The sequence below is a fragment of the Antennarius striatus genome, chromosome 8 (assembly GCF_040054535.1).
Source record: "Antennarius striatus isolate MH-2024 chromosome 8, ASM4005453v1, whole genome shotgun sequence".
NCBI lineage: Eukaryota > Metazoa > Chordata > Actinopteri > Lophiiformes > Antennariidae > Antennarius > Antennarius striatus.
The window spans coordinates 15,705,905-15,719,142 of record NC_090783.1 but is presented as its reverse complement, the minus strand read 5'-3'; the positions used below and the strand labels follow the sequence as shown (position 1 = coordinate 15,719,142).

The window sequence follows — 13,238 nt, the reverse complement described above, 5'->3', positions numbered from 1 at the left end:
TAGTAGTAGTAGTAGTAGTATTATCCATTCATCTATCCATCCATCTTCAACAGCTATCCGCCCTCGGAGGCAGCAGTCTGAGCAGAGATGCCCATACAGTAATTCCTTCTCTCCAGATACTTCCTTCAGCCCTTCTGGGGGGGGATCCAGCACTTTACTGTATCTTACTACCTCATGCTATATAAAAAGATAAAAGTTGTAGAAAAAAATAGATGCAACTTGTTACCCTGATTAATGTGTGTATAAAATAATGGTGAAGCTAGAATGTGTGACTTGTAAGGGCCTCATAGTACAGATTGTATTTTTATAGTGATTGAAATAAGTAAGTATAAAGCAAAGTTTAAAAAAGACTAAAATTAATGATAATCATGCTAAAATGTAAAACGTAAAACTAAAATTAAAAGGTGTATATTTTTATGGGTTGTACATGTTTTTAGTTTTAACTTATTTACGTTTTCGCTCAAACTGTATCACAACTGCAGTCGCTTTTGGCCAATGAAAGGCATTACAGGAAGTTTGCAGGAAATGACGTCAACCAGTCACGTTTGTAAACGTCGATATTACCCTAGCAACCAAGACGCGGCAGCTCAGTGCCTCCTGACAGTTCAACCAAATCCTTTCAAGAAGCAGTCGGAGAACATTAAGCAGCGGTGATTTAGCACTCTGGTTGCTGCTGAGGTGAGGTCATTTTGTTTCCAAGTTATATAGGTGCCGCATTTTGAATCACTTAAGTGAAGTTACATTTAAATTTTCCAACACCGCGAAAATTAACGCTAAAACGGCTGATTTAGATATTAAAGCTATCTTGTTACCATTTACATATAGCAAGATTAGATTCTTTACACCAACCTTTAGTAGTTCAGTTGAGATAACGTATAATTACGAAAGGAATGTTAATTTTGCTTTAAAACCTCTAAATAACGAAAACTAATCCTAGCGTTAGAGGCGGAATATACGTTGGTATTAGCTGCCGTTATGCAGTACATGAATGTTTATTGTTTATTTGTCTGTATGTTACTTTACAGGATTAAACCCTGAACAAAACCAGACATTTTGAGCTCGGATATGTCCATCACTAACGTGGCGAGGTGTTCATGTAGTGGTCCTGCTTTTAGCATGTTGTCGCCTGTCAAATCTGCCAAAACATCTCTGGATTCATCAGTAACTCAGAGGAAAACCAAACGTATGAACCCAGCACATTCACACAACATTAAACTTCATTAGCTTCATAACTGTGTGTCTACATGTGTTAACCGATCCTGAGTCAATTTCCTGTTTCATAGGTAACATTAAGAAGCAAAGACCCTCTAAGATCGGCGATGACCGCTGGATTCCTACCAGAAACAACGTACAAATGGAAATGGCGGCTTTCCTGCTCACGAAGGAGAAAGAACATACAAACAATACAAATAATTCTGCACTGTTACAAGTAAGTTGTTGTTTTTTTTTGTTTTTGTTTTTTTCAATTAACATCTTCAAAAATTAGGCTTTTGCAAATCAAATTACTGTATACTTATTTCTGCCACGTGTCTTTTAAAGCAAAAGCACAAAGCCTGGTCTATGTTATTAAATGGATGTGACATTGACAAAGCAAAGGTCCTGAACATTAGAGGGAAGTCACTGGATGCTCCAGGGGGTGAGGATAGTTGTTTGGATGCAAGTTCTGTTAAGGTAGAATATTGGTTGAATGTACAAAGCCATGATTTTTAAAAAAAATAAATCTAATTGTTGTCTAAAATACAGGCTTTCAAAACAACTTAGAAGTCTGTTACAGCCAGGATTTAATAGGTGCCAAAAAGATGAGATGGATATCTTCATCTGCTGACAGAGTCTTAGACGCTCCTAGACTTCACAAGGATTTTGGTAAGTCTGAATAGATTTCTCCGAATAAAATCCATTGATGTTTTGCATTTGATGTTTTGACAACAGTAATGTTAATTTTGTTGTTTCTATTTGTTTTACTTCCCTCCTCCAGAATTTAATCTCTTTGACTGGAGCAGTCAAAATATGCTTCTCATAGCACTTCATAAAACTGTTTACCTTTGGAATGCGACAAGAGGAGCCACTCGTCTCCTGAAGTTGAAACATGGGGAGGGCTATGTCAGCTCACTGTCTAGCTCCAAAGATGGAAATTGCATAGCTGTTGGCACCAGTAACCGTGATATTCAGGTTAGTGTATGAGTGTATGTGGCATATGATGTTCGCAGACTAGTTTCTTGCTTTTGATTTCTATATTTCTTAGCTGTGGGACGTTGAACGTGAGAAGCGTCTTCGGACTATGACCGGCCATCGAGCTAGAGTTACTTGCCTCAGCTGGAACAACCATGTTCTTTCCAGGTCCGTTTACTTCTTTATCCAATACAAAAGCCAAAAAAAATAAAAAATTGTGTTGAATCCAAATATGTTTCTCTCGTAGTGGCTCAAAATCAGGAAGAATTAAACACCATGATGTTAGGGTGGCAGACCATCACATTTGCACAGTCGCTGGTCACTCTCAAGATGTTTGTGGGCTGCAGTGGTCCCCTAACGGACAATACCTCTCCAGCAGTAGCAAAGATGGTGTGGTTAAGGTGTGGTCTCGTGTGCAGGAAGGCAGCATCAGCAACGTTCAGAAGCCTGTCCACTCCTGGAGTCATCATCAAGGAGCTGTCAAGGTGATTGGCCTCATAGATGAACACGTAGAAAAGAAATTGAACACATTAATTAATGTTTTAAAGAACTGCTGGGATCGTGTAAATAATTATCTTTAAATTTCTATCTTAGCATGTGTAAGGCTTAAAACTAATTTCTGTTTTTCCTAGGCAGTAGCCTGGTGTCCATGGCAGACAAACATCCTTGCGTCTGGAGGTGGAACCAATGGTTGTTGCATTCAGTTCTGGAACATGTACAACGGTGCCTGTGTCAAATCGCTTGACACTCAGTCACAGGTTAATACAACTGTAAACTCTTATGCTCAGAAAAAAATGTGTTTACTTTTTGAAATACAAAAAATCATTTAACTTTACGGAGAATGTTTAATTGTCTTTAATAAAATTAAAATATGACTTTGATTTTCAGATCTCATCAGTGATGTTTGCACCCAACTATCGTGAGCTGGTCTCTGCCCACGGGGGCTCCCACAACAATGTCGTTATCTGGAAGTACCCCTCTCTCACCAAAGTAGCAGAGCTCAGTGGTAGGTGAATTTGACCAGATCGGTTTTGTGCTTATTGACACTCAATCGACTTGTGAGCTAGAAACTTTTGTGGTTTATGCAGATTGAAATGCTTTTCATTTCAGGTCATGAGAAACAAATTCTCAGCATGGCAATGAGCCCGGACAAATCTACCATTGCAACCCTGGCTGAAGATGAGACTATTCGCCTGTGGAAGAGTTTTGAAATGAACCGTGTTAAAAAAGTTAAAATAGTTATGCCAACAGGCAGAAGCATAAACGAAACAATACGATAGTTGTTTTCTTTTTTATAAATCTGTGCAATAAAATATCTAATTTATATGGAGGTACTATTTCTTTGATCTAAATGTGATTTGACTTTTGTTTTAGATGCATAAATGTTTGCAAATTAGTTTTATTTCAACACATCTTTTGTACACTTGCTGTTTCAGACTCAATGCTGTACCTGCAAACTAATGGCTAGATAAATCTTAATCTGAAGATTTCATGAAAGGATATATAGATTAATGTTCAAAAATGACAACTTCCAGTATTGGAAATGTACTACTGTACAGCTGGAAAGCTCCCATGAGGATTTTTCATAACAAAACAAGACTGAACAGCCTTGTTGGAGACTCTGAGAGATTGGAGGACAGCCATACACACATTTCCCGGAGCTGTATTAAACTAAGGCGTTCTGGAATATGGTAAATGGAACTGTTAATGTCATAATGCATTGGGAAACTCCATATGTTGAAAATAATTAATGTTTGCTGTAAATGATGTCTTCAGAATATTTAAGTTATGGTAATATTTTTTTAGATAAATCAATAAATTCAAAAATATTTAATACTAAGTTAATTTCTTCATTTATTTGTATATTTCTAATTTTATTCTCCCTTAACGGGGCGGCACAATGTTGCTTTACAGCAAGAAGGTTCTGGTTTTGATTGCTGTCTGTATGAAGTTTGTATGTTCTCCATGTCTGCATGGGTTCTATCTGGATTCTCCAGCTTCCTCCCGCCGCCAAAACACACAGCTTAGGTGAATTGTTCTACACCGAATTGACCTTAGATGTGTCAGTAGCATTGACTAATCTTAAACTCAATAAATCTACTTTTGCACAAAGTCTGTTTAAAATCTAAAAAAATCAATCCATATTACAATCAAACAGATAAAAGTCACAAATGCTGAAAAGGTTGTAGAGAGGATGTTGGACTTCATTATACTAAACAAGGAAAAAAATGAAACTTATTAATGATTTAATTTTTGACAAAATTGTTTATCCATAAGAGTAAACACATTTTATTTTTTTAAAAGAATATTTTTTGAATAACAATCAAAAACAAGGCAGTCAGAAACTGCAACATCTCGCGAAACCCCTGAACTCAAAATTTTTGACCTGACCTATATGTCTGTATAGGTTCTCTGTTATCCAGGTCATGGTTATCCAAAACTGTTTAAGTCAATCCACTGGACGTTAAGAAAGTTCTTGAAGACGTTTTGTCTCCCATCCAAGAGACTTCTTCAATTCTGAAGGTGGCTGGTCATGTCCCAGCAGATTAAGCCTGTGGGGTGTGGTTAGTGATCACTATACCAATTCGCTTGCTCTCTTCCGTCTTCACTGGGTTGTTCTCTTTTCTGGATCTTGTATGAGCTTTCACAAAAGTCCAGTTAGGATATCCACAAGTCTCTTGGATGAGGGACGAAACGTCTTCAAGAACTTTCTTAACGTCCAGTGGATTGACTTAAACAGCTTTGGATAACCTGACCTATACATTTTTGTGCCTCTGGCTTCCTGAAAATGTTGCTTTTTGCTTTGTAATCATATCTCCTCAGGTTTCAGAGATGTGTATCTTAAAAGGTATAAAAGTGAAAATTTGACCGTGACTTAGTTATTCAAGATCAAGGTTGTGATTTAATTTTCATCCTCTTTGCCGCCTGAGTAATGTGCTTTTTCTTTCATCTTTCTATCTTCAGCGGTTGCGAAGATATTTTGTGGATAGACAAATGGACGGACGAACACACAACCACTGACAATTACAATACATCACTGCTTCGTGGGATGTAATTACAAAACTTACAAGTTTAACCCATTGTAACCTCTTGTGCCATATAATGCTACCCAGAGCATGTCACTTTCTTTTCGAGGAATTTCACAATTTTATGAAGAGATGGAAAAACGAGGCTGTCTGTGAAACAATACGTTTTGATTACTCTTTTTTATTTGTTTGGCAGCACAGAAATGCTGCACTATAAGGAAACTGATGGCCAAAGATGAGAAAAATAGTGATGTAAAAACTGCTGAATTTTGAATGCATGATTGGAAAATTGAATTTAAAATGGATAAAAGTTTTTTCTGCACGAATGTTGGGGGATTAGATTTTTTGTCCTGTCCTGATTCTGAAATATTCCAGTTGTTCATGAAGTTTTCTGACTTCCATAGACAAAGGCTTCAATATAGAAAAATGTTTATCAACAATGTCATACTACATGGCCCACCCTGTGGAATAATAAGGTCATTACTATCAATAGAAAGGCTTAATTCTACGTTATCCATCTGTTGGATAAGAGTGGTCATTTAGTGCAATTTAAAGTATTTTTAGATTAGTTTAATTCAAAGTGGTTTTCCACTTTGCTTACATATGCCATTTTTTTTACATTATGTGACATATTTACAAGTGAGTGATCATTATACAGTATCTCAAAAAACTTTTTTGTAAATGCACCATGATGACAGTGCAAACACAAAGTCAATGATGCCCATGTCTCAATTTCTACACTCCTGTTGAGAGATTTTTGTACAGCCAACACATTTATGAACAAATGAGGTTCTGTGTATTTTTGATCATCAGCATATGCACTTATAGTGCTATAGTAGTGAAACTTTTAAAGATACTCTTAATGTTGAAGAAGTTCGCCTCTCCTCTTGTAATTGTTATATGTTCAAACTGTCAATAAATGGAAACAAATTACAGTGTCAACATATAAAGACATTATCAGTGTCAATCTTTTCATTCTGTTTGCATATTTCTGAACTGAATTACTAAATTACTTCTAAATGTAGTGTCCAGATGATTTGATGGATTGGTCCAGTATGATGTGGGGGGTGATGATGGAACAGCTTGCTGTGAAGGTCTGGATTGGATGGAGTCTGTCATGTGCAGCTCATCTCTGCAGGGAATAGTCAAAGCCATAGTTAGATTTGATTTTTGAGAGGATTGCATAAAGCAGCAATGTCTTTCAGAAGATTGTCACTGTACTCCAACGAGGTCTGCTGGGATACAGAACAGGATGCCATTTAATTGGATACTCGTGCTGGAGTAATGTAAAGATCAATCAATTTTATTCGGCAAGGAACATGAACCTGAATTTACTCGACTATGGAAATGACTACAAATACAAATTAAACTAAATGTTTTCAATCCATGATTAGACTCTTAAATACATTGGTTATCTCCATGCTGCACTTCTATTGTTGCTATTGTGGTACCATAAATTAAATAATGAACAGTTTGACATATTTACTGTACGGTTAATGTCTACATAACTAGAACAATAATACAATAATGGCCTGATGACGTCCTCACCAGATATTCAAGATCTAGTGATGAAAAAACTTTAAATTTAGAAAGTTTTAAATAGAACAAAAACATAATTCTGCAAACATGAACTAACATCAGTTAGTTGTGATAGGACACATTTCCTCTATCACTACTTTTTGAGCAATGCTTCTTATTCACCTTTAGAGGGCGCTCGATTTTTTTTCTTTTTTTTTTTTTTAAAGTGGGCGTTTTTCCAATCACCAATAAACTGCAGCCGTTCTCCTCCTCAAATTATCGAAAACCTCCAGCAAGCCATCGGGTGCGCACTCCTTCACTTGCTGCTGATAACCGGGCCAACATGTTCTGCAGACGCGCATGGCAGAGAGTCGGGCCGCTGGCATGGAGAGCTTTCACACCGACGTGCAGAAGCGGTGAGTCGGCTTGTTAAATAATCACTTTGTGCGTGACGTGTGGTAATTGAATTAATAAAATACCGTGTCGTGCTTTCCTCAGCACGTCTGGATTCAGAAGTCTGAAATAAACGTACAGAAACTCTCATAATTGTAAAAAAAAAAAAAAAAAAATCCTGCGAAATTATTGGAAAAATTTGCTGCGATATTTAATGTCCGTTTATGCACATTTTCTCCTTGACCTTAGATCCTAACATCATTTTGCTGACTTGTGAGGTTTGTTAAACATTCCTATACGTTCACATCGTCCTGTCAGGAGGCGTGTCCTGTTTGAGAACACGCAGTTCTTGCGCGTTAGTTATGAAAGAGCGCATCGACGCTCCGGCAAAAAAAAGTCTTACGTTTCTTGCGCTCTCAAAATCCACTTCGATTTCTGGACACGAATATAAATAAACCTTCGTTTAATGCATTCATGCTTCGATCTTTGTGCGTAAGTGCGCAGAAACAATTGTGCCGTGGGTACACTCTGTCCTTTGGACGTTTAGTGGAAGATGCGTTTTAACCTCAAGGGTTAAAGTGTGGAAACCATTTAAATGTTTACAGTTACAGCATCAACAAGGCAACATCCTGCGACTTACCCTGACCTACTGATAGGGTAGGTCTTTGACCATAGATCAAAGCTAGTGTATAGGTAGATCAAAGCAATAGCTTTGATCTATGGTCTTACACTGGGTTTCTCCTTCGTCTTTCTATCTTATCCGTTTCCTGAGTGTACAAAAGTTGAAATTTGACCTTGCCCTAGTTTTCTCAAGGTCATCTCCTTTTCATCCCCTTTGCTGCTTGAGTAATCTGCTTTTTGTTTCATCTTTCTAGCTGCACTGGTTACGAAGATATTTGGTGAATGAACTAATGGACGAACACTGACAATTACAATACAGTACATCACCGCTCTGAAGTGGGATGTAAAAACAATTCTGATGATATGATTTAAAACCATGTCATCTGACGGTCGTCTATTTTATAAATCGTATGTTTTTATTTGTCAGTTTTTATTTTATGTCCTCTTCTGGATCATCCTTTGGGATACTTTGGGATTTTGTGATGTGGAATTCCACCTGAGGACAAACTGCTGCTTTCATTTCCTGCTGGATAAAATATCTGAAGTTCTGACTGAACAAAACAAACAGACTTTTTCTACCCCACACTTTTATATTTTCATTCCGCATATATTGTCATGAAAAATTATGTACATAATTTGTCTGTCGGAGTGATACACACACACACACACACACACACACACACACACACGCACACACAACCCCTCCTCTCTCTGTTGACTTGACTCCTTCTGACTCAGTGAGCACATGGTAGCTGACACTTCATCCATCCTGCTTGTCTGCATACACGTATCGGACATGCACAGGGCAGCCATCTTGTGTCCTGTTGCCTGACATGTGTGTCCATTTTTTTTTTGACAGGATTGAGTCTCTCTGAAAAGATTAACTGATTACCTGTACAAATAGCCTGGACTTGGCCGTGTGCCTCCTGCTGTTGTTTGTCATGGGAGGGCTTAATGCTACCTTGACTCAGCATTCAGAGATGATAGTTCAGTGTTGTTTGGGCACTACTTGCTTGTAACTTTTTGGTGCTGCAGTAAATGCCTGAATTAAAAAAAAACTTCAGCACATCAGGTAGTTAGACGTAAAGATTGATGTCAAATTCTTTCATAAATGTCCGTTCTGTTGGTTGCAGTCTGATTTTTCTTGTCATGGTGCCGTTGCCAGTAGAGACTCCAGGAAGTCACTGCATCAGCAACTTTAATAATACCATGATACAAAGTGTGACAAATGCTTTATTGGAATTTAAATGAATGCATTATGTAAAATCAGCTGTTTGTTGCTCAAGCTAATCATTATATGGCTATGTGCTACAGAGAAATGCATTATCATTGGGATTTAAATTTTGAAAGATAAATATTTATGATTGTAAACCTTTTTTTGTAAGTGAAAATTGTTTGGGGAATATACAAGTTGTCTCTTTGTTTTAAGTCCTTTTAAATGTTGAAACTGATTTCACTGTATTTACTGTAGAAGATACAGGATGAGTTATTCTTATATACTGTACCTGGACACATAAAACGTTTCTGTAACATGTGTGTATGTCTACATGTTTGTGTGTGTTTTCAAGGGCTGAAAAGATTAGACTGAGATAGTGCTCTGGATACAGAGTGGTTTTATTTATGTCCTCCTTTGCATGCACTAGTGGCAATCCTTTAAACACACCATTTTCACTGGACATTCAGGCTGTAGCTAATCACTGGTGTGTATCCTGTCAACAGGCCTCGTTAGATCCTCAGCTCAGTCCTAATGCGGTGAGGGACTACTTCATTAGTACAGACTTGCCTGATAATTCTAATGTCTGTCGAGCAGGAAGTGGTCCCGTTTGTGTGCTGGAGAGTTCAGTGAAAGGTCCGGTCAGTCTTAAGCTTGGCTGCGGCTGCATCTTTCCATCTCATCTGTTACAAAGGGCCAGGGTGTGTTGTGTAAGTGGATTAATGGAAGAAGACGGGTTACTACTAAAGTGCACTGATGTTTCTGTTGTACTTCGATGGGAGGTTCCTCATAAACAGAGAATATCAAATGTGTGGTATACTTTTTCATTTCACTTAATATTCCTAAACAAAAGGTAAATACCCTACATGTGTTCTGGTTGAATGAAATGAAATGGAAGTCCATTCCTATTCCAAATTTCTGAAAGTAGTAATGAACATTACCCTCATCTGACGGGTGGCTTTGAATCAGTTTTGACAAACTAACCCACTTAATCTATCCTTCTGCCTCTCAGCTCCAGTGAGACACTTGGGATTCGGAGTACCTGGCAGTTCCTCCAACATGGCGTATGTCCTTCTGTGTGGAGGAGGCCTCACTGCCGCCGCCGTCTATGTGAGCATCTTAGAAAATATCTCCACTTTGTGTGTGTATGTGTATACACATATATGAAATCTGATATTCATTACACTAATACTTTACACACAACTATAGTGTATGCTGTGGTTCAGTTGCCTTTAAGGTCCTACCAATCACGAGTGTGTAAGCACTGGTTTTGTAACACTGGGACTGTTTTTATGCTGCCATTACTTGATGTATGTGCTGGAATGTGACAAGTTCGATTCTGCCTTATTTTTGTCTTTTAGGCCTACAAAACTGTCAGTGGTGATAGCGAGCGCAAAGAGGAAGGACTCACCAACGTTTCCTTGACAGTAAAGGGTCAGTCGCTGCTCATTCTTCTAGCAAGAATCGGTTACCACAGTACAAAGAGAACGTTTTCCTGTTTTCAATTTCATTCCTGTATCCATGAAAAAGTGACTTGGTATCACCAATAGGCCCAGTCACATGGTTCTCCGCATGTTCATGTTTAGCTAGAGTATCCAACTGGTTAGCCTTGATGGTTTTAGCAGAAGTCATCTCAAATAGATAGGGTCTTTTTTTTCTTCTTCTGAACCTATAGGTACCCTTGTGGCAACACTGCAGCTCTCGATTACTCAGATTAGTTTAAAGTGACACTCAAAGGATGACACATCACTTTTGACATTAAAAACGTGTATTTGCAAGGTTCTCCATTTTACCATGGCAGGTATTTGATCATAAAACCAAGTAGGGTAGGAAAAGTGAAGTGACTGGGTTGCACAAATTGAAATAAAGTGATCAAAAAGCTACAGGGCTTCATGTCTGTACAAATCCTTCTCAGTCTGTCTAGTGAGTTGATTTAAGGCTTAAATGTAGTGCACAAAAAAAAGTTAAGGGCATTTAAAGCACAGTGGATCGTAATGAATGAATGAAGTTTAAAATCTTTACTGATGTAGGATGGGCTGAACACAATGATGTGATCGTGGTAAATGGAAACCAATGTCACCAACCCATTGATAACTGTATGCTGCCATCAGTGGGTTAAGAGGCAAGAAAAAAAGACATTCAAAAACTAATATTTCAACAAACTTCTAGCAAACTTATCTCTTGTCGAGACTTAAATTCCAAATTGTTCTTTGGTTTAGAAATTACATGACATTTGCATGAGGCCTTATCCTTGCATGGCGTGTTTCCCGAATTAACTACACCAAAATAACTTTAGTGTCATCACCCAAATGGCTTTCATGGTGGAATGATCATTCTCAATAGCTTTATTTTGCCTGTCTTCCTTGATTTGTCTGAGTTTTTTTCCCCCCATTTATTCAGACCGAGCCCAGTGACATGATGGCTGTACGCCCAGAGCAGGAGCTAGTCTAACTGGTGTAATCGGCAGCTACCACCGTTTCATTGTGCATTCCACTAGGAATTGTTGTTATAGTCCCAAATGGAGCACAAAGCTCTTCCGCTGGCAACCCAGGACACGGTAGCGCTTTGACTTTAAGCTAGCTGGCGACTCTGCTATGAAATTTGTGGTCCAACATGTTGATTTTAAGTTTGTTTTAAATTCCTGTCTTTGCTGCTGAATGTACTAAAAAAATATACTTTGTTTGTGCTACATTTTTTGCAGATGAGGGCAGTTTTTAATACACTTAGTTTGTATCAAATATTCCACCCACTAACTGGAAAAGTGAATGTTGTCATCCCTTGAACCTTGTGGTATCACCATAACATAATTCATGTCATCAGTGAGGTCATATGTTCCTTTCAGGCTTGAGTCAGGATAAAACAAACTGCCTACCCAGATTTTGATTATCTTTAGTTTATTTGACCTAAAATGGGAGAATCTGAAGAACAGTCTGAGCTTTAACTTTAGCTGTTAAGTATTATTTTTCTCAGTTCTGAATGCTCTTAGTATTTACCCTTTAAGAACACATAAGCAGATATTACACTACCTCTAGTTCATGAGACCCCCCCCCACCTACTGAGGTCAGACATATTTGTCCTTTTGTTTTTCATACACATAATTAATCAATAGGGGATGCTGTTCCTTGTTTTTGTTTCATATTTTTGTTTAAATCCACAGCACCAGAAGTGATGACACCAGAAGCAGCCGCTCCTGCAACCGAAGAAGCAGCTCCTGCTGTGGAACCTGCCCCAGTGGTGGAGGCAGTGTCATCAGTCGAAGATGCGGCTCCAGCCATCGAAGTCATTTCCGAGTCTGTCCTTGCTCCTTTAGCACCAGCAGCAGTGGCACCAGTGGATGAGGTGGAAGCACTGCCTACCGAAGTCGTAGCTGAGTGTGTTCCTACTTCGTCGGAGCCCGCAGAAGTACCAGTGGAGGAGGTGACACCAGCTGTCGAGGTTGTCATTGCTCCTGAAGAACCTGCGTTGGAGACAATCGTGGAAACTGTTGCAGAAGCTGTGGCCTCTGATGCTGCAGCTGAGCCGGTCACAGAAGGAGCTGCGCCACCTGCTGCTTCAGAGGAGGCACCAGCAGTGGCCCTCACCGCGGAAAGCGCTGGTACGACAGCAGTAGATGAAGTCCCTCTTTCTCCCCCCGCTGAGGTCGAGGCTGTCCCTGCTGCAGAGATGGCGGCGTAGAACTGTTCCCCCTATAATTTCCTCAGAAAAGAGACCTGGAGGTAGTCATGCTGTGCGCCTTCTTTCACCTTGGAAGAAGACTCATGAACCTGTGTTAAGGCAGGGGCTGGAGGGGGTTTGTTGCTTTAATGACTGCAAGTTAAGGGTTCATCAGTCTAGTTTTCATGTGTCTTCCTTTCTTACCCTCACCTCAACCTTCAATCAGAACAGAACACAGGCTTTTAAGGTTCAGTTCAGAAAACTCAGGTTCTAATAGGAATTCTTGTAGCCCCTAGTGTATCATGGTTTGAAAGCTGTATTGTTGATAGAAACATGCTGGGCTGGATTATATTAGCCATACAATAATGTTCCTTTTGAAGTGCCATTAAAAAACAGGACAACCCTACGTTTTCTCAGTTTACCAAATGTCAGCATAGTGAATAAATACAGCCCATTAGGGTTATAACTTTTCTTCCTTTGGAGTCTGCAGCCACTTTCTAAATGACAGGTTACCATCAATGTGAAGGTGTTGGGTTTTTTTTTTTGTTTTATGGTGAAGTTCTGTGTTTTTATGCTTCAGATGTAACTTAAATCTTTGAGGTAACAGGAAGTTGTCATAGGGTTTATATTACATTGTTAAAAAT

The 13,238-nt window shown here is 38.8% G+C and overlaps 2 protein-coding genes across 2 annotated transcripts; both read left to right on the top strand.

Moving 5' to 3' along the window:
* The first annotated feature begins 558 nt into the window (after nucleotides 1–558).
* On the top strand, nucleotides 559–3,493 carry LOC137600530 (cell division cycle protein 20 homolog). The gene is made up of 11 exons (XM_068322203.1): nucleotides 559–678; nucleotides 1,026–1,183; nucleotides 1,284–1,429; nucleotides 1,540–1,636; nucleotides 1,744–1,863; nucleotides 1,976–2,169; nucleotides 2,243–2,337; nucleotides 2,417–2,654; nucleotides 2,802–2,927; nucleotides 3,058–3,175; nucleotides 3,280–3,493. The coding sequence occupies exons 2-11, from the start codon at nucleotides 1,066–1,068 to the stop codon at nucleotides 3,447–3,449; spliced, it is 1,422 nt and encodes a 473-aa protein (XP_068178304.1). The 5' UTR covers nucleotides 559–678; nucleotides 1,026–1,065; the 3' UTR covers nucleotides 3,450–3,493.
* Nucleotides 3,494–6,894: 3,401 nt separating this feature from the next.
* LOC137600335 (uncharacterized) lies at nucleotides 6,895–13,238 on the top strand. Its single transcript, XM_068321897.1, has 4 exons — nucleotides 6,895–7,129; nucleotides 9,953–10,050; nucleotides 10,302–10,374; nucleotides 12,098–13,238. Exons 1-4 carry the CDS (start codon nucleotides 7,057–7,059, stop codon nucleotides 12,613–12,615), a joined length of 762 nt encoding a protein of 253 aa, XP_068177998.1. The 5' UTR covers nucleotides 6,895–7,056; the 3' UTR covers nucleotides 12,616–13,238.